This window comes from Haplochromis burtoni, unplaced genomic scaffold (genome assembly GCF_018398535.1).
Source record: "Haplochromis burtoni strain Fernald_Lab_line unplaced genomic scaffold, NCSU_Asbu1 Contig_199, whole genome shotgun sequence".
NCBI classification, from domain to species: domain Eukaryota; kingdom Metazoa; phylum Chordata; class Actinopteri; order Cichliformes; family Cichlidae; genus Haplochromis; species Haplochromis burtoni.
Genome location: NW_024582560.1, coordinates 37651 through 63759, shown reverse-complemented (window position 1 = coordinate 63759; position 26109 = coordinate 37651). Strand labels below are relative to the sequence as shown.

The following is a 26109-nucleotide window of genomic DNA, read 5'->3' as shown; positions in this document are numbered from 1 at the left end:
TTTTAGTCTGATGAAAACGTGAGAATCTCTGGGTACAAGTATCAGCAGCTCCGACCCTACCGAGTCCTTTTTTTTTCCCCTTTTTTTGTTGTTATTTCTTTTTTTTTTTTTTTTTTTCTTTTTTTTAAATTTTGGGTGTTTGTGGTCTGAATGTACATATGTGATCAAATCTGTGAGAGCCAAAACTCCTTGAGCAGAAAGGGGAGTGCAGGTAAATGTGTTCTTAAGTTAGATTGCTCCTCTGCTCTCACTCAGTTAAAATGATCTCAGTCAAGCAGTCAATGCCTAGTTCAGTTTTTGACAGCTCTGCACACGTCTTGGTCATGCAATGACCTTGTTAAACTCCTTTTTTGTTGGTGTTGTGCTAGATGAGAGAAATTATGGAGAATATTGCTTTAAAACATCACATGAAAATAGACAATAAAGCCTCTGAGAAACAAGTGCTTGTGTGCAGTCTGCTGAACGTGGGTAGTGCTTATTTCATTATTCTTCTATCTCAGTAGTTTAATGTTAGTTTCATTTCTCCATGTCACCTGAAATACATTGTGTGGTTAATGAGGCTGAACACAGATGCAGTTTTACTGTGTGGCTCCAGCACTGTTACATAATGTCTTGTGAAAAGTAGCTACAATAAACAATTCTAACACATTTTACTGTTGCAGTTAATAATCTGCTCGTGGTTTGATGACTTCATAATCAAAATACGAACTAAAACAAATCCACGAGTATAGAACAAGTGATCTGTGACGGCCGTGATTGGCTTCCTAAGGATTAGGGATAACCTCATTGGGACTGGAGGATGTTTAAACTGGATAGAGTGCATGTGATTTCCACATTCATCCACATTCTCCTACATGCCTTCCAGGACCAAGGAGCCGACAGAGGAGCTTTATTAACATGTGAAGAGCCCGACATTTCTGACAGGGCTTAAACAAAGAGCTCAAAGGAAGAGTCGGTATTGGACTCCACCAGGTGGGCAGAAACACAGCAGCACATGAGAAAACACAGTGACATAAGTGCTGGTTTCATTTTATTTTACATTAACATTTTAACATAAAAATAAACACGTAATTCACAAAAATCCTGTTAAACCCACTCAAACTCCTCCATAAATGAACTCAAAACACCATCTCAGGTGGGACAAACACAGGTTCATTGATTTATTTTTTTTGTGACCTGAGTTGTCGCCTCTTTAGGCTCTGCCTGTTAATCGTGGTCCCCTGACAGTAAAGCACTTTCGTTCCCACGGCCCTCGGCCTTTCAGACTTCACATAGGGGAATATGCAAGATGCTGTGGCAGGTAATTTCAAATGCAATGTTTCTATCAGATCAATAAACATCAGCAAACACACGAACAGTTTGTGTGCAGTTTGTAGCACAGTGTTGCGAGCTAAAGGTCCAGCTGCTGTTTTCACGGGGAGAGAAAAGAAAGGGCGCGAACTTCACTCAGAGATGGAGAAAGATGACAAAGACAGGAAAGAAAGAAGAAATGTTTATATTTAAAGATAAGGACTGATCAGTGGTGTTGGAAATTTAAAGCTTACATGTAAGTCCTCGTTTTTTTAAACTGGATATCGGGTTTGTGCGTGTGACAATATGCTTTTGTTCATGTTGTGAAACCTGCTGCAAAACGAACTGAGGTAGACTCGCTGTGGTTTGCTGCACTGTGATGGGTTTAAAGTAAAGAACAGTGTGTGACCGGTGCACAGTTAAACTGATGATGCTGAGATGCAATCACTGAATTCCACCTTCATACCAACTTTATAGTGTCTAATATAAAGACAGCATAAACTGTGTATTGTATAGAGAATGGAAATTAGCCAGAACAACTCACGAAACATCTGCTGACACCTTGTGTCAGCTGATCACAGCCTGTACACTAAGAAAATCTACTGGAGCTCTCAATAGAATTATTGTGTGCTGTGATTCTTTTGCCCACACTGAGCCATTAAGAACGATTTTAGCGTTCCCCCACGTGCTCAGTCACACTTCAGCCCCTGACTGTGCTCATTTTTTGCTTAGATGCAGAGTCATCCTCTACAACGTAGCCAACAGAAAACAGATTTTTTTTCTCTGCTCATGTTCTGCTTCACTGATTCAAAATGAGAATATTTACTAGTATTAAAATTTAGACTAAAATAAAGTTTGTATTTCCATTTCCTAATATTATTTTTTTATTACATTAATAAAAAACAAGGTTCAGTTAGTTTTGCATAGAAGCAGCTGGTAGAAATGTGTTTCACAGAGCTACTTTTACTCTGAGTACATTTCAGTACTTTTTCACTTTCACTTGAGTAAGGAAGTGGAATCAGTACTTCAACTTTTACTGGAGTATTTTTAAACACTAGTATCTGTACTTCTACTTAAATACAGAATCTCTGTACTTTTTCAACGTCTGGCTAGCTGCAATTCATTTACAGCAAATCCCACTAAGTGTGGGCCTGTCTACCCCAGTATTTCTCCTCCAGCTGTATTGGTGGATGAAACCTACATAGAGGATGCTTCCTAGGTGAATGAGAACCAACGAGGACTTGATCAGCAGCGGTCAGAGTACCCAGTGCCCACACTGTGAGCGATTGAAGAGCTGCTCCAAAGGTTTCTGTCTGACTGGTAACACAACATCAAATATGAGGCATCTGGAGTCAATCTGCATTGACCACTTCGTTAAACTTCCTTCAAGGCCGTCTTACATGAACACAAGTTAGAATATTTAACTTTGACCTTTGCCATTCAGTAAACTTCCCTTTCTTCTTTTTGAGCCATGGATTTAAGATTAGTATTATTATCCTACTGAAAGTCTGATTTTTGATTCTCTCACATAACTATCCAGAGGGAAAATCCAATGTTTTCTTATATGTTCATTGGCAAACAATTGTTTTGCTGTGCACAGGAGTAGAGTGGCTCCTCCACCTTTTTGGAGGGTTGGTGATTTGATTCTTCAGTCTGAAGTGTTCTTGAGCAAGACACTGAACATCTTATTTTCCTGCTATTCGACTTTGAACATGTGTGATAGTTAGTAAGCGCCTACAAGGCAGAGAATAGAGTGCTGGCTGAAGGAGTGGATGCAACTAGAAGGAAAAGGATCATTGAGTCCGTTTATTCCACCCTAGTGTTCGTTTTGGACAGCAAAGGCTGGAACACTTGGAACACTTCCCATCCCAGTTAAATTTGTCTCTTTGTGACTGGAAATGCATGCAATTTGGCACTGAGATGCAGATTTTCCAGCAGATCCTTGGATCAAATTGAAGTGTCTGGACTATTCTTTCCATCAAACTCTACTCGCAATTTATTTTCTTTTTTTCACAGTGAATGATTTTTATTTATTGATTTTACAAAAGTGACAATTAAATATTAACTGGTGATTCTAAATTGGCAAGATGTGAACATCTGAGCATGTTGGCCCCTCTGTGGCCTTGTGACTGGCTGGTGACCTGTGCGGGGTGTACCCTGCCTCTCGCCCTGCGACAGTTGCGATAGGCTCCGGCCTGTCAGCGACCCTGAATCGCATGCGCAGAAGAAAATGGATGGATGCATGCAAAATGTTGTTTTTGAGTGTCAGCCGTTTCCGCTGGATACAAATATATTTTTCACACATTGTCGATGCTTCTGTGCAACTGGTGTTCTTTTGTTCTCAGCGTCTGTCTGCAGCTTTGAACCCGTTTCAGGAACTTAAAAGTAATGTTCAAATCATAGCAGAGCTTTTTCCATGAAATAAATAAATAAAGGAGTATCCCAAAAAAGCAGCTCAGAGAGTGAAATTGTGCTCTTTCATTTCTTCTCGTTTTGAAACACCATGTATGCCATTTTCCAGCCCTGAAATTAGAAAGTTACAGATTCATTAGAATCAAAAGTAGTAACAGAAATGTTGCCTGAAGATGTTCCCTGGATCATCAACAGGGAGAAAAAGGGCGATGCGAGAATACAGATGCATTTAAAAACACTCAAATCAACCAAGAGCATGACATTATGATACATTTATTTTCCTGCCTTTCTTTGAGAATGTACCATCCTAAAATCTCCTCATTAAAATGTAAAGGTGGTAAAGTGCTTTCATTCAGCCATTGTTTTCTATACAAATCCTATCATTGCATCTGCAGGGTCAGCTAACATCAAGTGGCTGATGCTGAGCCTCAGTTTTTGTACTAATGTGTGCAGTTACAGGTCAAGCTCTAGCATTGCTATGCTTGTCCTGAGCTAAGTATTACAGCATTGCACATATATAATATTTAACTGATTAATTTGATGACATCAGTTGAATTTGTTGGAGCAGAAGCAGCGAATAAGGTCAAAGCAGGACAACCTTTACATATGTCATGTGACACAAAATGATGTCAACATATTCGCTGTTAAAAATATTTGCTCTTTTATGGGATGTTTTATGTTTTCTTTGCCATTTGAAATTATAGCCAGAAATCCAATTTTCCCACCAGCACTTTAATGCAGAGCCCATGAAGATCCAGGAGATGGTGATCACACACAAACTAAAGGATCGCATTACAGTCATCAGTAATAATCTAACCCTAAATCATTATTCCTCCTTATTTTATAACATGTTTTCACTTTTTTGCCTTTCACCTGTGTTACTCCAGCCTGACCTTTGGCTTGGCTGTGTTTGGTATTTCAAAACAACAAAACCGTGACCTCTGATCACGGCAGTCCGGGAAATCATTTTGAAATGCGCACTCTAAACAAACTGTTGTGAGAGCTGTTCCAAACAAGGCTGAATCCTGGACGATATATAGAGTAACCCAGCCCACCACACACACACACACACGCATACAAACACAGACACGCTGGCATTACAGTTATAAAACCAAAAGTCAACATTAAATTAGAAATTAGAAGCTCAAACTAAAGGTGCACAGAGAGTCTGCAACTATAATTGTACAGAAGCAAGTATTTTTGCAATGCTGGTCAGTACGTTCCTCCTCGTACAGTTTTCCTGTGCGTCTGAAATCAATTTGAAGGAAGAAAAAATGTAACTCTACAGGTTTGACTTTTCCCTCCAGTTTACTGGATTTTAGATGCTTGCTCCATTTGGGCATGTGGGCAGAGGCATGGTTAGATTTTGGGGGAGTTTCCGTAAATAATTATTAACCACCTCTGATTTTATCTCGTCTCTGTGCTCTCATGTTTGTTGCGTTACTCTGCAGTATTTGAGCTCCTGACAGGATGTGTGCGCGCTATCTTGGATTTGTGCTTCTGATTTGGTTTGCAGGAGTGACGCATGGTAAGAATATTAAATTCACTTCCTGCTATTTTCATACTTAAAAACACATTTTTAAAAAGTGCATTTTCCTCTAGTTGCTTACTTGTTCATCACTTTTTCAGCACAAAATGAAAATGTCTGCAGGGCTCCTGTGCTGGATGGGGGTTATTATGTCCCTGAAAAAGAGACTTACTTTCTTAAAGAAGAGCTCACTTACGCTTGTGATTCTGGACGGAAACCGGTGGTGGAGGGTTGGTGGGCGACAAGCAGATGTGAAGATGGGAATTGGGTTCATAAACCACAGTGTATAGGTAAGTGTTCAGTAATATCTCAACAAATTTGTTTCAGTTAGACGCTACAAATCTGCAGGAGTGCGAACTTTATTCAATACCATCAGTTAGCTGTTCATTAAAAGAACAATGTGGAGTGATGCTGTTGTATGAAAGAAGTAATGCATTCAGTTTGAAGCCATAAAAAATTATCCTTATTTGTTATTTGTTTTATTAAATTGTACTCTAATATGTAGTATAATATTTAAAAGTACACAGTAATGTAATGCATACCAAACCCAGCAATTACTTGACAGCTTAGTGTGAGTCTGACGAGTGATATTACTTTCTTCTGTTTACAGAACAGGGTCCTAAATCAGAACAATCGAGGAGCGTGTCAGGATACATTTCACTGCGTGTTGTAGTCGTATAACTATGCATGTGACAAATAAAGAATCTTGAATCAATTAGAGGACAAGAATAATATGAAAACAAGTAAAATACAGTTTAAAGAAAGTCATCAAATGAGTTTGTTGTTTTTTATCTTCTTCAGCTCAAAATGCCTGCCTCCCCCCAACAATACCTCATGGAAAATATGATAAAGCAAAAGACGGTTGGTACAAAGAACGGGACTCTATTTTCGTACAATGTGACGATGGATATGAACGCAAAGACAACCGTAGCCCCAGGTGTAGAAGTGGAACCTGGAGCCCTTTGCCTGTCTGTGAGAGTAAGTCTGCCAGATCCCACACAAACAAATCACTTTCTCACCACCTTCGTCACCTTCATGACAGGTTTTTTTGTTCCTCACAGGAAGGAGGGATTCATGCAGTGAGCCTCCAAAAATCTCTCATGCAGTCATAATTCATCAATACAAGGAGGTGTTTTCTGAAGGTTCAGAAGTGCAGTATGAATGTGAAGAAGGTTATACTCGAGAGGGCAACAATATCTTTTGTGAACGTGGACAATGGACTGCAGGGCCAACATGCAGTAAGTGTGTAAAAAATTCATTTTATTTTTTCTCAAAGTTTATAAGGAACCAGTTTCTATATGTACGTTAATCAGAAGAGATTCATGCACAGCATGTGTAGAAACTGAATTATTGGCTTTTGAAATTGCAGTTGCACTTTGGGACAGCTTTTTGTTTACTTTTTCCTGGTGCAGGTTGATCAAATGTTGCAAGATGACAAATGACCTGCAAGAATATTTATTTCTGCTTATGACAATAAAAATGAACCCTGCAATTCAAAACAAACAAACAAAACAAAAGCTGCATAATAAATACAACAAGGTCTCACTAAATTGAAAGTGGAAAAAATAAAAATCCATATAATTATATAAATGCAGTCCAGGTCTGAGAGACATTAAGCTTTACTTTGGCAACATTCTGTCAGCATCATAACAGGGAAGATTTACCTTTTTTGGGGTCTTTTTTCTTCTTTACATGGGCTGCTTAGTTTTTATAGGATGACAACCACACCTTTTATCAGCAGTAACTGAAATGATGTAGGACTTTTGTCTTGTTTGAAAATTTGTATAAAATTTGAGAATAAATCTGATAGGATTGCCACTGTTACTTGAATTGTGCTCTGAATTCATTTGCAAGTCAGCAGGTAAACAACAGTTTATGTGACAGAGCACGTTAGCATTAAAGCTGCTTTTAAGCTGAATAGTCTCAATAATATCTTCGGTTCTGCAGACGAATCATCAGCAGATCAGGGACCCCCTGCATCAGACACAGACGTCCAGCCTGAGGGGGGAGGTACATTTTTAATCGTTTTGTCCGTGCACCTCATCTCTGTGTTTGTGTATACTTTAAATCTAAAGCATGTTTTTCATTTAGACAGAAGAGAAAGTGGAGCTGGCAGTGGTAAACAACCGGAGGGTAAGTGAAGCATATTAATTAGTGGATCCAGTCATCTCATCTCTTAGACTATTGGAACATTTTTGTACACAGATATTTATTTTTGACTCTCATTTTTGATTTAGAAACAAGACTTGCAAGACAAGCATTAAAAAAGAAAACGGCAACTAATAAATTTTGAGCACTTAGTAGATTATTTGGCTTCAATTTTCACCCCAACCCTTATCACAGATCTGAGGAAGCTCTAAGTTATCATCTCATTATTCTCCATGTTAATAAAACAGCCCTTTGTGCTTCTGACCCATTACATTTTTACATTTTTTTTTTTTAACTTTTTTTTTTACCTGAAAGAAAACCTGAATAAAACTCACGACTTAAATGAGTAGGTTAAAAATATGAACTGTTGCCATTTGTGCTGTGACCTCTTCTTGTCACCAACCATTGGGGGGAATGGGCAGAGGACAGCACGACCCCGCTGTCAGTGGGGGACAACCTTCAGGTGGAGGCAGGTTTTAGACATAAATAAGATATGAATGAGTGTGTATTTGCCTTGCAGTCCATGTCTTTATGAAATCAATGCAGCATGTACCATATAACTAATGAGTTATCTGCTCTCATCAGGTAGAGGAACCACTGGACATCAAAATTCAAAAAATAATTTTTACTCCAAAAGTTTATTAAAAATACTACCTAAAAATTCTTCTTACTGTTTTTTGATTTTATTGCAGGAGCGTTCTGTGTAATGAATGCTACTAGATATGCTCATTATGGTGTTGCTGCAGCTGAACCTGAAAACATGTGGGAAGGACAAAGAAAATATTTTCCTTGTACTGCAAGAGACAAATATATCCATGTTCGGTGTACTAACAGAAGGCTAGATTTCACCAGATGTAAGTATTTATCTCTTTACATTTTAACTCTTTGAGTTTCTTTTTTTTGTTTGGCAGCAAACAAAATTTCTTCTCTGGGATCTGATACACAAACAAGAGGAATAGTGAAAGAAAAGTAAATAAAATTTCCCACACAGGAACATATTGAAATAGAAACCTAGCATTGCTGATTTGTTAAAAGCTGCAGCTGATGTTTGTCTATAGGAATGACACCCCCGCTTCATGTTGTTGTATGGAGAGTCATTCCCAGCTTCCAACAGCCAAACTCCTCTATCTACCTTTGTCCCAGCACATCACAAAAAGCAGGAGATTCACTCTTTATCACAGGAACAAAGTGATTTAGTGTGCAGCATCCACACTTGTTCCAGTTGCCCCCAAATCACCACAAAACAGTTTGTTATGGTTACAAAACACACAATGAAGTAAGTTCAACAAATGTTAATATGGAATAAAAGTAAAACATGAGGAATAAAAGCAGTCTGGCTCTTTAAGAACAGAGAGGATTTTCCTCCACAGGTTTATCTTTGAATGCAGTGAATCAGTCCTCACTGATAAAGTTTATGGATCTGAGCTTCTAACTGACAAACTATCTGCTTCTTGTTTAGGCTGTAATGCAAATCAATTTCAATATTATGTAAGTGTTATTCTTTGATTTATTTTCAAACAAATATAGTTTCTTTGAAATAAATGTGCTTGATGTTTTTTACTCAGCTGTTGTTTGTTTGTGTTTTAATCAGCCTGACTGCAATAGAGTCAGAGAACCCAACTGACAACACAACCTTTCTGAAACACTTCAACCAGAACCTGCAGAGCAACAATGAAACATGTTTCTTTTCTTTGTCCAGTTTTGGGGCTGATTGTTCTTTAAACACCAAACTGTCCATAAATGATTTGAACTTTTCATGCACTCAGTACATGATGTGCACACTGAATCCATAAAGTGTCGATGGCTGGCTGAGGTCTGAATAAAATGTTTCATCATCAGAGACGTCTTTGTATTGCTTTGTCTGCTAACTGTGTAGAACAGTTCTTTTACTATGCACATCAAAATATTATTTAATAAATAACAATAACGGAAACAGACAGGAACAAGTTTATTGATTTGTTTTACTTCATAATGGTGTTGGCTTTGGTTAGTGACCAAAAGAATAAGATTGTGCATACAAGCATGCAGAAGATGCAGTAAGTGTCATGGTCCTGGATCATTTTGACCCAGCGTTTTGTGTTTCCTTGAAATTCATTTTTGTGCCTTGTGTTTATTCTGATTTTGTATTAGTTTAGGGTTGAACCTGAAGTTTAGTGTTTTATCAGCCCTACTTGTGTCTGTCCTCGGTGCTCTGTTCATGTCCCCGTGTTGTGTTGTAAATCAGTCTGTGTGTTTCCTGCTTTACTTTGAAGGCTCGTGTTCTGGATTTCCTGTTCTATTCTGAAGGTCTGTGTCTGTTGTCATTGTGTTCAGCTTGTCTCCTCCGGTCATCATGTGTATTGGGTTCAGCTGTTCTTCCCTCCTGTGTGTGATTACCTCGTGTGTGTATATTTAGTGGGTGTCGGCCTGTGTTCATTGTCGGCTCGTCTGCGTTCTATGGTGTTTTGTTCCTGTCTCTGCCCCGCACCCCTTTTGTATGCTCTCAGGTTTGTCATTTAGTTCTCCCAGTTTAGGTTTCTTCAGTTGTTTTGTCATGCCTCACTGCCTGTTTTTGCCACTCCACCACTTGTAAATAAATGTCACTCGAATCATCAGTCACTGCTGCATTTTGGGTCCTCCTTTTCCTCCAACACCACACGGCTCACCCCGCCAGCCGTGACAGTAAGAGCATAGGGAGATATTTTATTTTAAGCCAACATGAAAATAATCTCGGGAAATAATTTAAACAGATATTATTAACACATTTATATTTAAACACAGATTTTTAGTAGATATGTGTCCAACTGATATTTAGGCTTAAAATGTCAGAGGTCTGTGATGGCACAAAACCCTCATTTGGTGTCCTGGTCCAAGAAACAGGAGCAGAAGATTTGATAAACTGACCATCAGACAAAGAAAGTTCTTATATCCAACCCAACATTTGAGCCAAGCCCAAAGATTCTTGTGCTTCACAATATCAAAAGCAGAAAGCAGCTAATGTCCAAAAGAATGAGGGCTGTGATATCTCCTGAATCTAATGTGAGTCACAAATAATTGATCACCTTCAACAAATCTTTTTCAAGAACATGAAAAGCTCTGAAGTCTGACTGAAATAGTTGCTGTATCTCATTTGAGAAGAAGTCATAACAAAACCACTTTTCCCAACACTTTTGACATTAATTTACAATTTGTAATTTATGTTAACAGGACAATGATTTCTTAGACTCAGCATAAAGGTTGAATTTTTATGTGTAAACCCTGAAATACAGTATTCTTAAAACATGCAGGAACAATACTGTGAAAAAGCATTTTCATATTTTAATATTGCACATAGCCTGAGTAAATACAAAATCCAGTTTGTAAATGACGATTTCATTTATTAAGAGATATAAAGCTATTCAAACCCCCCTGCCCTTGTGTGAAAAAGTAAAAGCAATTAGATCAGATTAGATGATTGGACTGGAGCAATGATGTCAGCACTGACTAGGACACCGTGAAAAAGTGGAAGTGACGTGATGAAGAGACTAGCAGCCAAACAGCCAAGAAAGCAGACAGATGAACACTTACAGATTGTCCTTACTGAACATACACATGATAACGTAGGTGTAAGTGTAAAAATGTAAAATGAGCCTTGAGGAAACTGTTGTTGTGAATTGAATTGAATTTATACGCCACAATTGCAGACAGACTGATTACCTGTCCAGGGTGTATCCTTCTCTCACCCTTGGATCAGCCCAGCACCTCTTTCTGCTCATAACATGGCAACTTCATTCAATATTCTATGTTCTCGTTTTGCTGCTACCTTCGCAAATTGGCCTCAGTTTGATCTTCATTTCATTTTTTTCAAATCATGGCAGCCTCTGAGTCCTGCATTTGGGCCCTAATGCATAAGCTCACAGTGACTAAGATGGAGAAATATTTCACATGCCAGGACTGACAAGGATGCCTCCTGGGTGAGGTGTTCCGGGCATGTCCCAATGGATGGAGGCCCTGGGGCAGACCCAGGACACGCTGGAGAGATTACACCTCTCAGCCTGGCCTGGGAACACCTTGGTGTTCCCCCAGACAAGGTAGAGGAGGTGGCTGGGGCAAGGGAGGTGTGGGCTTCTCTGCTGAGGCTGCTGCCTGCACTTAACTGAAATTATTACAGTGCATCTTGAAAGGCAGAAGAAGAAATAAGAAAACCATTGTATTGTGGCGGACAACCAGGTGGCTCCACTCACACCCAAGTTGAAGGGAAGTGCTGGGGTGGAGATTTTGGCGCTTACTATATGTGAAGTTCTGAGAGTCAGTTAATAAAGTTGGAGTGAGACACTGAGACCTTTCCTGTCGTTATTACGTACCTCCACATTATATCTGTTTTTCAGTTTGTTTGTTTTTGTGTACTGCATTTGTCCACAATGCAGTGAAAAATAGATTTGTGACATTAAAGTTTTAAACGTATGGCTGTTAAACTGTGGCCTGTTAGAAGTGTCACAGAGTGCATACTTGAACTTTTTCTCAAATAAACTTGGCCACAGGTGTATAAAATCCAGCACCCAGACGTCTACAAACATTTTTGAAAGAATGAGTCGCTCACAAGAGCTCAGTGATATGATAGGATGTACCACCCATGCAACACGTCCAGTTGTGAAATTTCTTCACAATTAAATATTTTACACTCTGCTGTCAGTGGTATTATAACAAAGTGGAAGTGATTGGGAACAACAGCAACTCAACCACAAAGTGGTAGACCACGTAAAAACACAGAAGGGGCCAGCAAATGCTGAGGCACACAGTCAGCAGAGGTCACCAACTTTCTGTAGAGTTTATCGTTACAGACCTCCAACCTTCATGACGGCTTTAGATCAGCTCAAGAACAGCACGTAGAGGTTTCATGGAACAGGCTTCTTGTTCGAACAGGACTGCGCACCAGTGCAGAAAGCAAGGTCCATAAAGACATAGATGAGCAACTTTGACCTTCACAGTCATGACCTCAATCTGACAGAACACCTTTGGGATGTATTAGAGCAGAGAATAGGAGTCCAGTCTTACACCTCCATTCACCACGATGCTAGCCTAGCAATTTAATGATGCTCGCTTAAAATAAAATGGTGGAGTAATGTGACTTTATTTACCTCACCAAGGTTCAACTGCATCACTTTGACTTCTTGCATTAATCCTCACATTAGAGTCATGTACACAGTGAATATATCACCCACATTATCTTCCCCTTTCTTCTTTTTGAGCCATGGATTTAAGATTAGTATTATTATCCTACTGAAAGTCTGATTTTTGATTCTCTCACATAACTATCCAGAGGGAAAATCCAATGTTTTCTTATATGTTCATTGGCAAACAATTGTTTTGCTGTGCACAGGAGTAGAGTGGCTCCTCCACCTTTTTGGAGGGTTGGTGATTTGATTCTTCAGTCTGAAGTGTTCTTGAGCAAGACACTGAACATCTTATTTTCCTGCTATTCGACTTTGAACATGTGTGATAGTTAGTAAGCGCCTACAAGGCAGAGAATAGAGTGCTGGCTGAAGGAGTGGATGCAACTAGAAGGAAAAGGATCATTGAGTCCGTTTATTCCACCCTAGTGTTCGTTTTGGACAGCAAAGGCTGGAACACTTGGAACACTTCCCATCCCAGTTAAATTTGTCTCTTTGTGACTGGAAATGCATGCAATTTGGCACTGAGATGCAGATTTTCCAGCAGATCCTTGGATCAAATTGAAGTGTCTGGACTATTCTTTCCATCAAACTCTACTCGCAATTTATTTTCTTTTTTTCACAGTGAATGATTTTTATTTATTGATTTTACAAAAGTGACAATTAAATATTAACTGGTGATTCTAAATTGGCAAGATGTGAACATCTGAGCGTGTTGGCCCCTCTGTGGCCTTGTGACTGGCTGGTGACCTGTGCGGGGTGTACCCTGCCTCTCGCCCTGCGACAGTTGCGATAGGCTCCGGCCTGTCAGCGACCCTGAATCGCATGCGCAGAAGAAAATGGATGGATGCATGCAAAATGTTGTTTTTGAGTGTCAGCCGTTTCCGCTGGATACAAATATATTTTTCACACATTGTCGATGCTTCTGTGCAACTGGTGTTCTTTTGTTCTCAGCGTCTGTCTGCAGCTTTGAACCCGTTTCAGGAACTTAAAAGTAATGTTCAAATCATAGCAGAGCTTTTTCCATGAAATAAATAAATAAAGGAGTATCCCAAAAAAGCAGCTCAGAGAGTGAAGTTGTGCTCTTTCATTTCTTCTCGTTTTGAAACACCATGTATGCCATTTTCCAGCCCTGAAATTAGAAAGTTACAGATTCATTAGAATCAAAAGTAGTAACAGAAATGTTGCCTGAAGATGTTCCCTGGATCATCAACAGGGAGAAAAAGGGCGATGCGAGAATACAGATGCATTTAAAAACACTCAAATCAACCAAGAGCATGACATTATGATACATTTATTTTCCTGCCTTTCTTTGAGAATGTACCATCCTAAAATCTCCTCATTAAAATGTAAAGGTGGTAAAGTGCTTTCATTCAGCCATTGTTTTCTATACAAATCCTATCATTGGATCTGCAGGGTCAGCTAACATCAAGTGGCTGATGCTGAGCCTCAGTTTTTGTACTAATGTGTGCAGTTACAGGTCAAGCTCTAGCATTGCTATGCTTGTCCTGAGCTAAGTATTACAGCATTGCACATATATAATATTTAACTGATTAATTTGATGACATCAGTTGAATTTGTTGGAGCAGAAGCAGCGAATAAGGTCAAAGCAGGACAACCTTTACATATGTCATGTGACACAAAATGATGTCAACATATTCGCTGTTAAAAATATTTGCTCTTTTATGGGATGTTTTATGTTTTCTTTGCCATTTGAAATTATAGCCAGAAATCCAATTTTCCCACCAGCACTTTAATGCAGAGCCCATGAAGATCCAGGAGATGGTGATCACACACAAACTAAAGGATCGCATTACAGTCATCAGTAATAATCTAACCCTAAATCATTATTCCTCCTTATTTTATAACATGTTTTCACTTTTTTGCCTTTCACCTGTGTTACTCCAGCCTGACCTTTGGCTTGGCTGTGTTTGGTATTTCAAAACAACAAAACCGTGACCTCTGATCACGGCAGTCCGGGAAATCATTTTGAAATGCGCACTCTAAACAAACTGTTGTGAGAGCTGTTCCAAACAAGGCTGAATCCTGGACGATATATAGAGTAACCCAGCCCACCACACACACACACACACGCATACAAACACAGACACGCTGGCATTACAGTTATAAAACCAAAAGTCAACATTAAATTAGAAATTAGAAGCTCAAACTAAAGGTGCACAGAGAGTCTGCAACTATAATTGTACAGAAGCAAGTATTTTTGCAATGCTGGTCAGTACGTTCCTCCTCGTACAGTTTTCCTGTGCGTCTGAAATCAATTTGAAGGAAGAAAAAATGTAACTCTACAGGTTTGACTTTTCCCTCCAGTTTACTGGATTTTAGATGCTTGCTCCATTTGGGCATGTGGGCAGAGGCATGGTTAGATTTTGGGGGAGTTTCCGTAAATAATTATTAACCACCTCTGATTTTATCTCGTCTCTGTGCTCTCATGTTTGTTGCGTTACTCTGCAGTATTTGAGCTCCTGACAGGATGTGTGCGCGCTATCTTGGATTTGTGCTTCTGATTTGGTTTGCAGGAGTGACGCATGGTAAGAATATTAAATTCACTTCCTGCTATTTTCATACTTAAAAACACATTTTTAAAAAGTGCATTTTCCTCTAGTTGCTTACTTGTTCATCACTTTTTCAGCACAAAATGAAAATGTCTGCAGGGCTCCTGTGCTGGATGGGGGTTATTATGTCCCTGAAAAAGAGACTTACTTTCTTAAAGAAGAGCTCACTTACGCTTGTGATTCTGGACGGAAACCGGTGGTGGAGGGTTGGTGGGCGACAAGCAGATGTGAAGATGGGAATTGGGTTCATAAACCACAGTGTATAGGTAAGTGTTCAGTAATATCTCAACAAATTTGTTTCAGTTAGACGCTACAAATCTGCAGGAGTGCGAACTTTATTCAATACCATCAGTTAGCTGTTCATTAAAAGAACAATGTGGAGTGATGCTGTTGTATGAAAGAAGTAATGCATTCAGTTTGAAGCCATAAAAAATTATCCTTATTTGTTATTTGTTTTATTAAATTGTACTCTAATATGTAGTATAATATTTAAAAGTACACAGTAATGTAATGCATACCAAACCCAGCAATTACTTGACAGCTTAGTGTGAGTCTGACGAGTGATATTACTTTCTTCTGTTTACAGAACAGGGTCCTAAATCAGAACAATCGAGGAGCGTGTCAGGATACATTTCACTGCGTGTTGTAGTCGTATAACTATGCATGTGACAAATAAAGAATCTTGAATCAATTAGAGGACAAGAATAATATGAAAACAAGTAAAATACAGTTTAAAGAAAGTCATCAAATGAGTTTGTTGTTTTTTATCTTCTTCAGCTCAAAATGCCTGCCTCCCCCCAACAATACCTCATGGAAAATATGATAAAGCAAAAGACGGTTGGTACAAAGAACGGGACTCTATTTTCGTACAATGTGACGATGGATATGAACGCAAAGACAACCGTAGCCCCAGGTGTAGAAGTGGAACCTGGAGCCCTTTGCCTGTCTGTGAGAGTAAGTCTGCCAGATCCCACACAAACAAATCACTTTCTCACCACCTTCGTCACCTTCATGACAGGTTTTTTTGTTCCTCACAGGAAGGAGGGATTCATGCAGTGAGCCTCCAAAAATCTCTCATGCAGTCATAATTCATCAATACAAGGAGGTGTTTTCTGAAGGTTCAGAAGTGCAGTATGAATGTGAAGAAGGTTATACTCGAGAGGGCAACAATATCTTTTGTGAACGTGGACAATGGACTGCAGGGCCAACATGCAGTAAGTGTGTAAAAAATTCATTTTATTTTTTCTCAAAGTTTATAAGGAACCAGTTTCTATATGTACGTTAATCAGAAGAGATTCATGCACAGCATGTGTAGAAACTGAATTATTGGCTTTTGAAATTGCAGTTGCACTTTGGGACAGCTTTTTGTTTACTTTTTCCTGGTGCAGGTTGATCAAATGTTGCAAGATGACAAATGACCTGCAAGAATATTTATTTCTGCTTATGACAATAAAAATGAACCCTGCAATTCAAAACAAACAAACAAAACAAAAGCTGCATAATAAATACAACAAGGTCTCACTAAATTGAAAGTGGAAAAAATAAAAATCCATATAATTATATAAATGCAGTCCAGGTCTGAGAGACATTAAGCTTTACTTTGGCAACATTCTGTCAGCATCATAACAGGGAAGATTTACCTTTTTTGGGGTCTTTTTTCTTCTTTACATGGGCTGCTTAGTTTTTATAGGATGACAACCACACCTTTTATCAGCAGTAACTGAAATGATGTAGGACTTTTGTCTTGTTTGAAAATTTGTATAAAATTTGAGAATAAATCTGATAGGATTGCCACTGTTACTTGAATTGTGCTCTGAATTCATTTGCAAGTCAGCAGGTAAACAACAGTTTATGTGACAGAGCACGTTAGCATTAAAGCTGCTTTTAAGCTGAATAGTCTCAATAATATCTTCGGTTCTGCAGACGAATCATCAGCAGATCAGGGACCCCCTGCATCAGACACAGACGTCCAGCCTGAGGGGGGAGGTACATTTTTAATCGTTTTGTCCGTGCACCTCATCTCTGTGTTTGTGTATACTTTAAATCTAAAGCATGTTTTTCATTTAGACAGAAGAGAAAGTGGAGCTGGCAGTGGTAAACAACCGGAGGGTAAGTGAAGCATATTAATTAGTGGATCCAGTCATCTCATCTCTTAGACTATTGGAACATTTTTGTACACAGATATTTATTTTTGACTCTCATTTTTGATTTAGAAACAAGACTTGCAAGACAAGCATTAAAAAAGAAAACGGCAACTAATAAATTTTGAGCACTTAGTAGATTATTTGGCTTCAATTTTCACCCCAACCCTTATCACAGATCTGAGGAAGCTCTAAGTTATCATCTCATTATTCTCCATGTTAATAAAACAGCCCTTTGTGCTTCTGACCCATTACATTTTTACATTTTTTTTTTTTAACTTTTTTTTTTACCTGAAAGAAAACCTGAATAAAACTCACGACTTAAATGAGTAGGTTAAAAATATGAACTGTTGCCATTTGTGCTGTGACCTCTTCTTGTCACCAACCATTGGGGGGAATGGGCAGAGGACAGCACGACCCCGCTGTCAGTGGGGGACAACCTTCAGGTGGAGGCAGGTTTTAGACATAAATAAGATATGAATGAGTGTGTATTTGCCTTGCAGTCCATGTCTTTATGAAATCAATGCAGCATGTACCATATAACTAATGAGTTATCTGCTCTCATCAGGTAGAGGAACCACTGGACATCAAAATTCAAAAAATAATTTTTACTCCAAAAGTTTATTAAAAATACTACCTAAAAATTCTTCTTACTGTTTTTTGATTTTATTGCAGGAGCGTTCTGTGTAATGAATGCTACTAGATATGCTCATTATGGTGTTGCAGTAGCTGAACTTGAAAACATGTGGGAAGGAGAAAAAAAATATTTTTCTTGTACTGGAAGACACAGACATATAAAGTTCAGTGTGCTAACAGAAGAATATATTTGGCCACATGTAAGTATTTATCTCTTTACATTTTAACTCTTTCAGTTTCTATTTTCCTTTAGCAGCAAACATGTATGAAAATTTCTTCTCTGGGACCTGATACACAAACGAGAGAAATAGTGAAAGAAAAATAAAAAAATAAAGATTTCCCACACAGGAACACACTGAAAGAGCATTGCTGATTTGTTAAAAGCTGCAGCTGAAGTTTGTCTATAGGAATGACACATTCACTTCATGTTGTATTATGTAGAGTTGTCCCCAGCTTCCAACAGCCAAACTCATCTACCTGCCTTCGTCCCAGCACATCACACAAAGCAGGAGATTCACTCTTTATCACAGGAACAAAGTGATTTAGTGTGCAGCATCCACACTTGTTCCAGTTGCCCCCAAATCACCACAAAACAGTTTGTTATGGTTACAAAACACACAATGAAGTAAGTTCAACAAATGTTAATATGGAATAAAAGTAAAACATGAGGAATAAAAGCAGTCTGGCTCTTTAAGAACAGAGAGGATTTTCCTCCACAGGTTTATCTTTGAATGCAGTGAATCAGTCCTCACTGATAAAGTTTATGGATCTGAGCTTCTAACTGACAAACTATCTGCTTCTTGTTTAGGCTGTACTGCATCTCAATTTCAATATTATGTAAGTGTTATTCTTTGATTTATTTTCAAACAAATATAGTTTCTTTGAAATAAATGTGCTTGATGTTTTTTACTCAGCTGTTGTTTGTTTGTGTTTTAATCAGCCTGACTGCATAGAGTCAGAGAACCCTACTGACAGCACAACCTTTCTGAAACACTTCAACCAGAACCTGCAGAGCAACAATGAAACATGTTTCTTTTCTTTGTCCAGTTTTGGGGCTGATTGTTCTTTAAACACCAAACTGTCCATAAATGATTTGAACTTTTCATGCACTCAGTACATGATGTGCACACTGAATCCATAAAGTGTCGATGGCTGGCTGAGGTCTGAATAAAATGTTTCATCATCAGAGACGTCTTTGTATTGCTTTGTCTGCTAACTGTGTAGAACAGTTCTTTTACTATGCACATCAAAATGTTGTTTAATAAATAACAATAACGGAAACAGACAGGAACAAGTTTATTGATTTGTTTTACTTCATAATGGTGTTGGCTTTGGTTAGTGACCAAAAGAATAAGATTGTGCATACAAGCATGCAGAAGATGCAGTAAGTGTCATGGTCCTGGATCATTTTGACCCAGCGTTTTGTGTTTCCTTGAAGTTCATTTTTGTGCCTTGTGTTTATTCTGATTTTGTATTAGTTTAGGGTTGAACCTGAAGTTTAGTGTTTTATCAGCCCTACCTGTGTCTGTCCTCGGTGCTCTGTTCATGTCCCCGTGTTGTGTTGTAAATCAGTCTGTGTGTTTCCTGCTTTACTTTGAAGGCTCGTGTTCTGGATTTCCTGTTCTATTCTGAAGGTCTGTGTCTGTTGTCATTGTGTTCAGCTTGTCTCCTCCGGTCATCATGTGTATTGGGTTCAGCTGTTCTTCCCTCCTGTGTGTGATTACCTCGTGTGTGTATATTTAGTGGGTGTCGGCCTGTGTTCATTGTCGGCTCGTCTGCGTTCTATGGTGTTTTGTTCCTGTCTCTGCCCCGCACCCCTTTTGTATGCTCTCAGGTTTGTCATTTAGTTCTCCCAGTTTAGGTTTCTTCAGTTGTTTTGTCATGCCTCACTGCCTGTTTTTGCCACTCCACCACTTGTAAATAAATGTCACTCGAATCATCAGTCACTGCTGCATTTTGGGTCCTCCTTTTCCTCCAACACCACACGGCTCACCCCGCCAGCCGTGACAGTAAGAGCATAGGGAGATATTTTATTTTAAGCCAACATGAAAATAATCTCGGGAAATATTTAAACAGAATTATTACACTTTATAATTTACACAGTTAACAGTTGTCACAGGTTGACATTTTCAAACAGTCTGTGACAGCACAAAACCCTCATTTGGTGTCCTGGTCCAAGAAACACACAAAAAACAGGAGCAGAAGATTTAAAGAACTGACCATCAGACACAGAGAAAGTTCTTATATCCAACCCAGCATTTGAGCCAAGCCCAAAGATTCTTGTGCTTCACAATATCAAAAGCAGAAAGCAGCTAATGTCCAAAAGAATGAGGGCTGTGATATCTCCTGAATCTAATGTGAGTCACAAATAATTGATCACCTTCAACAAATCTTTTTCAGGAACATGAAAAGCTCTGAAGTCTGACTGAAATAGTTGCTGTATCTCATTTGAGAAGAATTCATAACAAAACCACTTTTCCCAACACTTTTGACATTAATTTACAATTTGTAATTTATGTTAACAGGACAATGATTTCTTAGACTCAGCATAAAGGTTGAATTTTTATGTGTAAACCCTGAAATACAGTATTCTTAAAACATGCAGGAACAATACTGTGAAAAAGCATTTTCATATTTTAATATTGCACATAGCCTGAGTAAATACAAAATCCAGTTTGTAAATGACGATTTCATTTATTAAGAGATATAAAGCTATTCAAACCCCCCTGCCCTTGTGTGAAAAAGTAAAAGCAATTAGATCAGATTAGATGATTGGACTGGAGCAATGATGTCAGCACTGACTAGGACACCGTGAAAAAGTGGAAGTGACGTGATGAAGAGACTAGCAGCCAAACAGCCAAGAAAGCAGACAGATGAACACTTACAGATTGTCCTTACTGAACATACACATGATAACGTAGGTGTAAGTGTAAAAATGTAAAATGAGCCTTGAGGAAACTGTTGTTGTGAATTGAATTGAATTTATACGCCACAATTGCAGACAGACTGATTACCTGTCCAGGGTGTATCCTTCTCTCACCCTTGGATCAGCCCAGCACCTCTTTCTGCTCATAACATGGCAACTTCATTCAATATTCTATGTTCTCGTTTTGCTGCTACCTTCGCAAATTGGCCTCAGTTTGATCTTCATTTCATTTTTTTCAAATCATGGCAGCCTCTGAGTCCTGCATTTGGGCCCTAATGCATAAGCTCACAGTGACTAAGATGGAGCACATCGGTGACAAGGATGCCTCCTGGGTGAGGTGTTCCGGGCATGTCCCAGGGAGGAGGCCCCGGGGCAGACCCAGGACACGCTGGAGAGATTATATCTCTCGGCCTGGCCTGGGAACACCTTGGTGTTCCCCCGGACAAGCTGGAGGAGGTGGCTGGGGAGAGGGAGGTGTGGGCTTCTCTGCTTGAGGCTGCTGCCTGCACTTAACTGAAATTATTACAGTGCATCTTGAAAGGCAGAAGAAGAAATAAGAAAACCATTGTATTGTGGCGGACAACCAGGTGGCTCCACTCACACCCAAGTTGAAGGGAAGTGCTGGGGTGGAGATTTTGGCGCTTACTATATGTGAAGTTCTGAGAGTCAGTTAATAAAGTTGGAGTGAGACACTGAGACCTCTCCTGTCGTTATTACATACCTCCACATTGGTGACCCCTGTAGCGAACATGCTAAGGCTCGATGACAAAGCCAGCTCCGGCCTGGAAGCATCGCCGATGGCTGCGTTTGCTGTGGCGCTTAAATTGCCGGATTTTTGGCTTCACGATCCTCCTTCATGGTTCGTGCACGTAGAAGCTCAGTTTGCTCTTCGTGGAGTTTCAGCCGACGATACTAAATACCACCATGTGGTGGCCTCACTTGACCCGCTGTCAACCCGCCGCGTGATGACTCTCCTCCGGGACCCCCCAGCCCAAGGCAAGTACGCCGCCCTCAAGGCGCTGCTGCTGCGGCGTTACTCCCTCTCTGATGCTGAGCGGGCCGAGAAACTCCTTTCCCTCGCGGGCCTGGGCGACGGCACCGCTCTCGAGCTCATGGAGAGCATGCTGTCCTTGCTGGGCGCGGATGACGGAGGATTTCTCTTCACCATGGAGCGTCTGGGCATCGTGCAGCGTTCGAACAGTGCCTGGGCTTCTCCGTTACACATGGTGCCTAAATCTGATGGTCGGTGGCGACCTTGTGGGGATTTCCGCCGTCTTAATAATGTCACAGAGAACGATCGTTATCCCATTCCCCACATCCAAGATTTTTCCGCCCATCTTGCGGGGACCTCGGTTTTTTCGAAGATCGATTTGGTACGGGGATATCACCAGGTTCCCGTGCGCGCGGAGGATGTCCCCAAAACCGCCGTAATTACACCTTTCGGCCTTTTCGAGTTTCTGCGCATGCCGTTTGGCCTGAAAGGTGCCGCCCAAACCTTCCAGCGGTTGATGGACTCGGTCTTGCGCGGGCTGCCCTTTGTTTTTGTATATCTTGATGATATACTGGTGGCCAGCAGCTCGAAGGAGCAGCACATGTTCCATCTGCGTCAGGTTTTTCAGCGTTTGGCGGAGCATGGACTGATTATTAATCCGTCTAAATGCCAGTTTGGGTTGCCCGTTCTCGATTTCCTTGGGCACCGTATTTCCGCCGAGGGCGCGGTTCCGTTGCCTGACAAAGTCCGAGCTGTTTCGGAATTTCCGCGTCCCACGAATGTTAAGGCACTGCAGGAATTTTTGGGGATGGTGAATTTTTACAACCGTTTTCTCCCCAGAGCGGCACATCTGCTGAAGCCCCTTTATGGGGCGTTAAAAGGTAAGAAAGCTAATGACTCCGTTGACTGGTTTCCGGAAAGCATCCAAGCGTTTTCTGATGCTAAGTCAGCGTTAGCTAATGCTGCCCTTCTGGCCCACCCATCCCCCTCAGCGCCGATTGCGTTGACCACCGATGCGTCGGACATAGCGGTGGGTGCGGTGCTGGAACAGCGAATCTCGGGTGTCTGGCAACCGCTCGCCTTTTTCAGCCGTACGCTACGTGACAGCGAACGCAATTACAGCGTTTTTGACAGGGAGCTACTGGCGCTCCACCTGGCGACTCGTCATTTCCGGTTTTTTCTCGAGGGTCGTCACTTTACCGCATACGTGGACCACAAACCCTTGACGTTTGCCATGTCCAAGGTTTCTGATCCATGGAGTGCACGCCAGCAGCGCCAGTTGGCAGCCATTTCTGAGTTTACCACGGACATTCGGCACGTGGCTGGTAAATCCAATCATGTGGCTGACTGTTTGTCCCGTGCGCTGGTTTCTCCCGTCTTTCTCGGCATAGACTACTCCGCCATGGCTGCCGATCAGAGCGGTGACCCGGACATCCTCGCGCTTAAATCCACCCAGACGGGCCTCATACTAGAGGACAGACCCGTGCAGGACGGTGGTCCCCTCCTCGTCTGTGACGTTTCCACCGGCCGCCCTCGCCCAGTGGTTCCCGCTTCCTGGCGTCGTCAAGTTTTTGACTCGGTACATGCTCTCTCTCATCCAGGGGTCCGGGCCTCTGTTAAACTGGTCAGCTCTAAATTTGTTTGGCCAGGCCTTCGCAAATCTGTTAAGGAATGGGCGTCGGCGCTGCTTTTCGCGCCTCCTTAAAGGATGGCAATTGGGTTGACCGCCTCCCGTGGGTTTTGCTTGGGCTGCGCTCTGCGGTTAAGGAGGATCTCGGCGCTTCCCCAGCTGAGCTAGTGTTTGGTCAGCCCCTCCGCGTGCCTGGAGAATTCTTGCCCGAAAATCCTCCTCCCTGCTTCGATCCATCGGTGCTATCTCTCAACCCGCTTTTGCACTCGCTTCGGGTTCCTGGTCCGGTGCACCATTGCGTGCCTGACACCTTTGTTCCAAAGACTTTAGAGACTGCTAAGTTTGTTTTTGTCAGGCACGATGCCCACAGGACACCGCTGCGGCCGCTGTATGACGGCCCATTCAGGGTTATTGAACCGGGCCAGAAACATTTTGTTTTGGATTTTGGGGGTCGAAGGGAGACTGTGTGTGTTGACAGACTTAAACCTGCACATGTTCTTCCGGACAGTAATGTAGTGCCGGCCCAGGCCCCTCGCCGTGGCCGCCCTCCTTCGATGGGGTTGACAGACTCTGGTTTTCCCCCCAGGACTACCCCCGGACCACCGGCGTTTGAGCCTCCTCCTGCCTTTCCTGCTCGCCTTCACCAGCCTCGTTCACAGGATGGACCTTCCTCTGCCTGTTCTCTCCCTCCCAGGTTCAGTCGTTCGGGTCGTTTGCTTAGACCCAGGGTCCTGGACTGAATAGAGACCTAACTGTGTGTTCAGCGGGGGGGTATGTGTGGCGGACCACCAGGTGGCTCCACTCACACCCAAGTTGAAGGGAAGTGTTGGGGTGGAGATTTTGGCGCTTACTATATGTGAAGTTCTGAGAGTCAGTTAATAAAGTTGGAGTGAGACACTGAGACCTCTCCTGTCGTTATTACGTACCTCCACATTATATCTGTTTTTCAGTTTGTTTGTTTTTGTGTACTGCATTTGTCCACAATGCAGTGAAAAATAGATTTGTGACATTAAAGTTTTAAACGTATGGCTGTTAAACTGTGGCCTGTTAGAAGTGTCACAGAGTGCATACTTGAACTTTTTCTCAAATAAACTTGGCCACAGGTGTATAAAATCCAGCACCCAGACGTCTACAAACATTTTTGAAAGAATGAGTCGCTCACAAGAGCTCAGTGATATGATAGGATGTACCACCCGTGCAACACGTCCAGTTGTGAAATTTCTTCACAATTAAATATTTTACACTCTGCTGTCAGTGGTATTATAACAAAGTGGAAGTGATTGGGAACAACAGCAACTCAACCACAAAGTGGTAGACCACGTAAAAACACAGAAGGGGCCAGCAAATGCTGAGGCACACAGTCAGCAGAGGTCACCAACTTTCTGTAGAGTTTATCGTTACAGACCTCCAACCTTCATGACGGCTTTAGATCAGCTCAAGAACAGCACGTAGAGGTTTCATGGAACAGGCTTCTTGTTCGAACAGGACTGCGCACCAGTGCAGAAAGCAAGGTCCATAAAGACATAGATGAGCAACTTTGACCTTCACAGTCATGACCTCAATCTGACAGAACACCTTTGGGATGTATTAGAGCAGAGAATATGAGTCCAGTCTTACACCTCCATTCACCACGATGCTAGCCTAGCAATTTAATGATGCTCGCTTAAAATAAAATGGTGGAGTAATGTGACTTTATTTACCTCACCAAGGTTCAACTGCATCACTTTGACTTCTTGCATTAATCCTCACATTAGAGTCATGTACACAGTGAATATATCACCCACATTATCATTGCTTCTTACTACACAGATATATGTTTCTTACGCAGTCATTTCAAGTAGTGTGTAAACTTTGATGGAAACCATAAAAATGTTAGCAATGTTAGATATACTTTTAGAAGCAGCTGAATAAATTGCACAATCAGGTCAAACATACAGCCTCTGATCCATCGAGTCCGGGAAGTGACTTTGAAATTTGGACAGTAAATAGTTTCATTGATTTGATGTTTCAAAGTAAATGATTCTTGTTGGCTTCAGGGAAAATGCTCAGAACTGCTCCAAACATACGAACCAATGTGTGATGAATAAAATCAATGAAAAATAGATGTTGCTGAGATTTTTCCCATATTTCTTTTATTCATGTTTAAAAAGAACCTCAATAAAAAAAAAGACCACATATCTGAGTAAAAGTTTGTGGGAAAACAGTATTTTTTCTCCCGTTCTTTCTCAAAAGTTGTTTTGGATGTGTACGAACTTTTTTCCATCCCACAAAATGGGAAGGGCCAAGGTGATTGCACAAACTTTCGGGTGACAGTTGTGATAAGTAGCTGGTTCTCACTGTGGATTACCTTTAACTGCTGGTGCTGCTTTGTTGTTGGACGATTTAAAAATGTGCATCAAATATTTTGCATTTGCTCTTCTTTGGTTTCCTGGAGTGCTGCACGGTGAGAACAACAAGTAACTTCACAGACAAACATTTACACTGGTTGATAATGTTTTGCACTTACTTCAGTGTTGTGTTTCAGCACAGAGCACCACACAGGCCTGTGATGCTCCCACACTGGACGGTGGCTTCTTTGCCCCAAAGCAAGAGACTTACTCTCAGGGCACCAAGCTGAGCTACACCTGCAACGAAGGACGTACGCTAGCAATGAAGGGTTGGTGGGCAACCAGCACATGTCACAATGGAAAATGGTCTCATCAGCT

The 26109-nt window shown here is 40.9% G+C and overlaps 3 protein-coding genes across 3 annotated transcripts in view; all 3 read left to right on the top strand.

Moving 5' to 3' along the window:
• The first annotated feature begins 5094 nt into the window (after positions 1–5094).
• Positions 5095–9216, top strand: LOC102310788 (complement factor H). Its single transcript, XM_042226188.1, has 8 exons — positions 5095–5230; positions 5332–5520; positions 6032–6208; positions 6292–6468; positions 7178–7240; positions 7322–7363; positions 8071–8232; positions 8749–9216. Exons 1-8 carry the CDS (start codon positions 5173–5175, stop codon positions 8808–8810), a joined length of 930 nt encoding a protein of 309 aa, XP_042082122.1. The 5' UTR covers positions 5095–5172; the 3' UTR covers positions 8811–9216.
• A 5704-nt stretch (positions 9217–14920) lies between these two features.
• LOC121815383 (complement factor H-like) lies at positions 14921–19043 on the top strand. Its single transcript, XM_042226187.1, has 9 exons — positions 14921–15056; positions 15158–15346; positions 15858–16034; positions 16118–16294; positions 17004–17066; positions 17148–17189; positions 17897–18057; positions 18666–18694; positions 18798–19043. Exons 1-9 carry the CDS (start codon positions 14999–15001, stop codon positions 18808–18810), a joined length of 909 nt encoding a protein of 302 aa, XP_042082121.1. The 5' UTR covers positions 14921–14998; the 3' UTR covers positions 18811–19043.
• A 6704-nt stretch (positions 19044–25747) lies between these two features.
• The window catches only part of LOC102310578 (complement factor H-related protein 1-like), a 5081-nt gene continuing 4719 nt past the window's right edge, over positions 25748–26109 (top strand). Inside the window, exons 1-2 of the mRNA XM_042226186.1 lie at positions 25748–25847; positions 25929–26101. Coding sequence (XP_042082120.1) covers positions 25793–25847; positions 25929–26101 — 228 coding nt within the window. The 5' untranslated portion in view covers positions 25748–25792. The remainder of the gene's footprint in view (positions 25848–25928; positions 26102–26109) is intronic.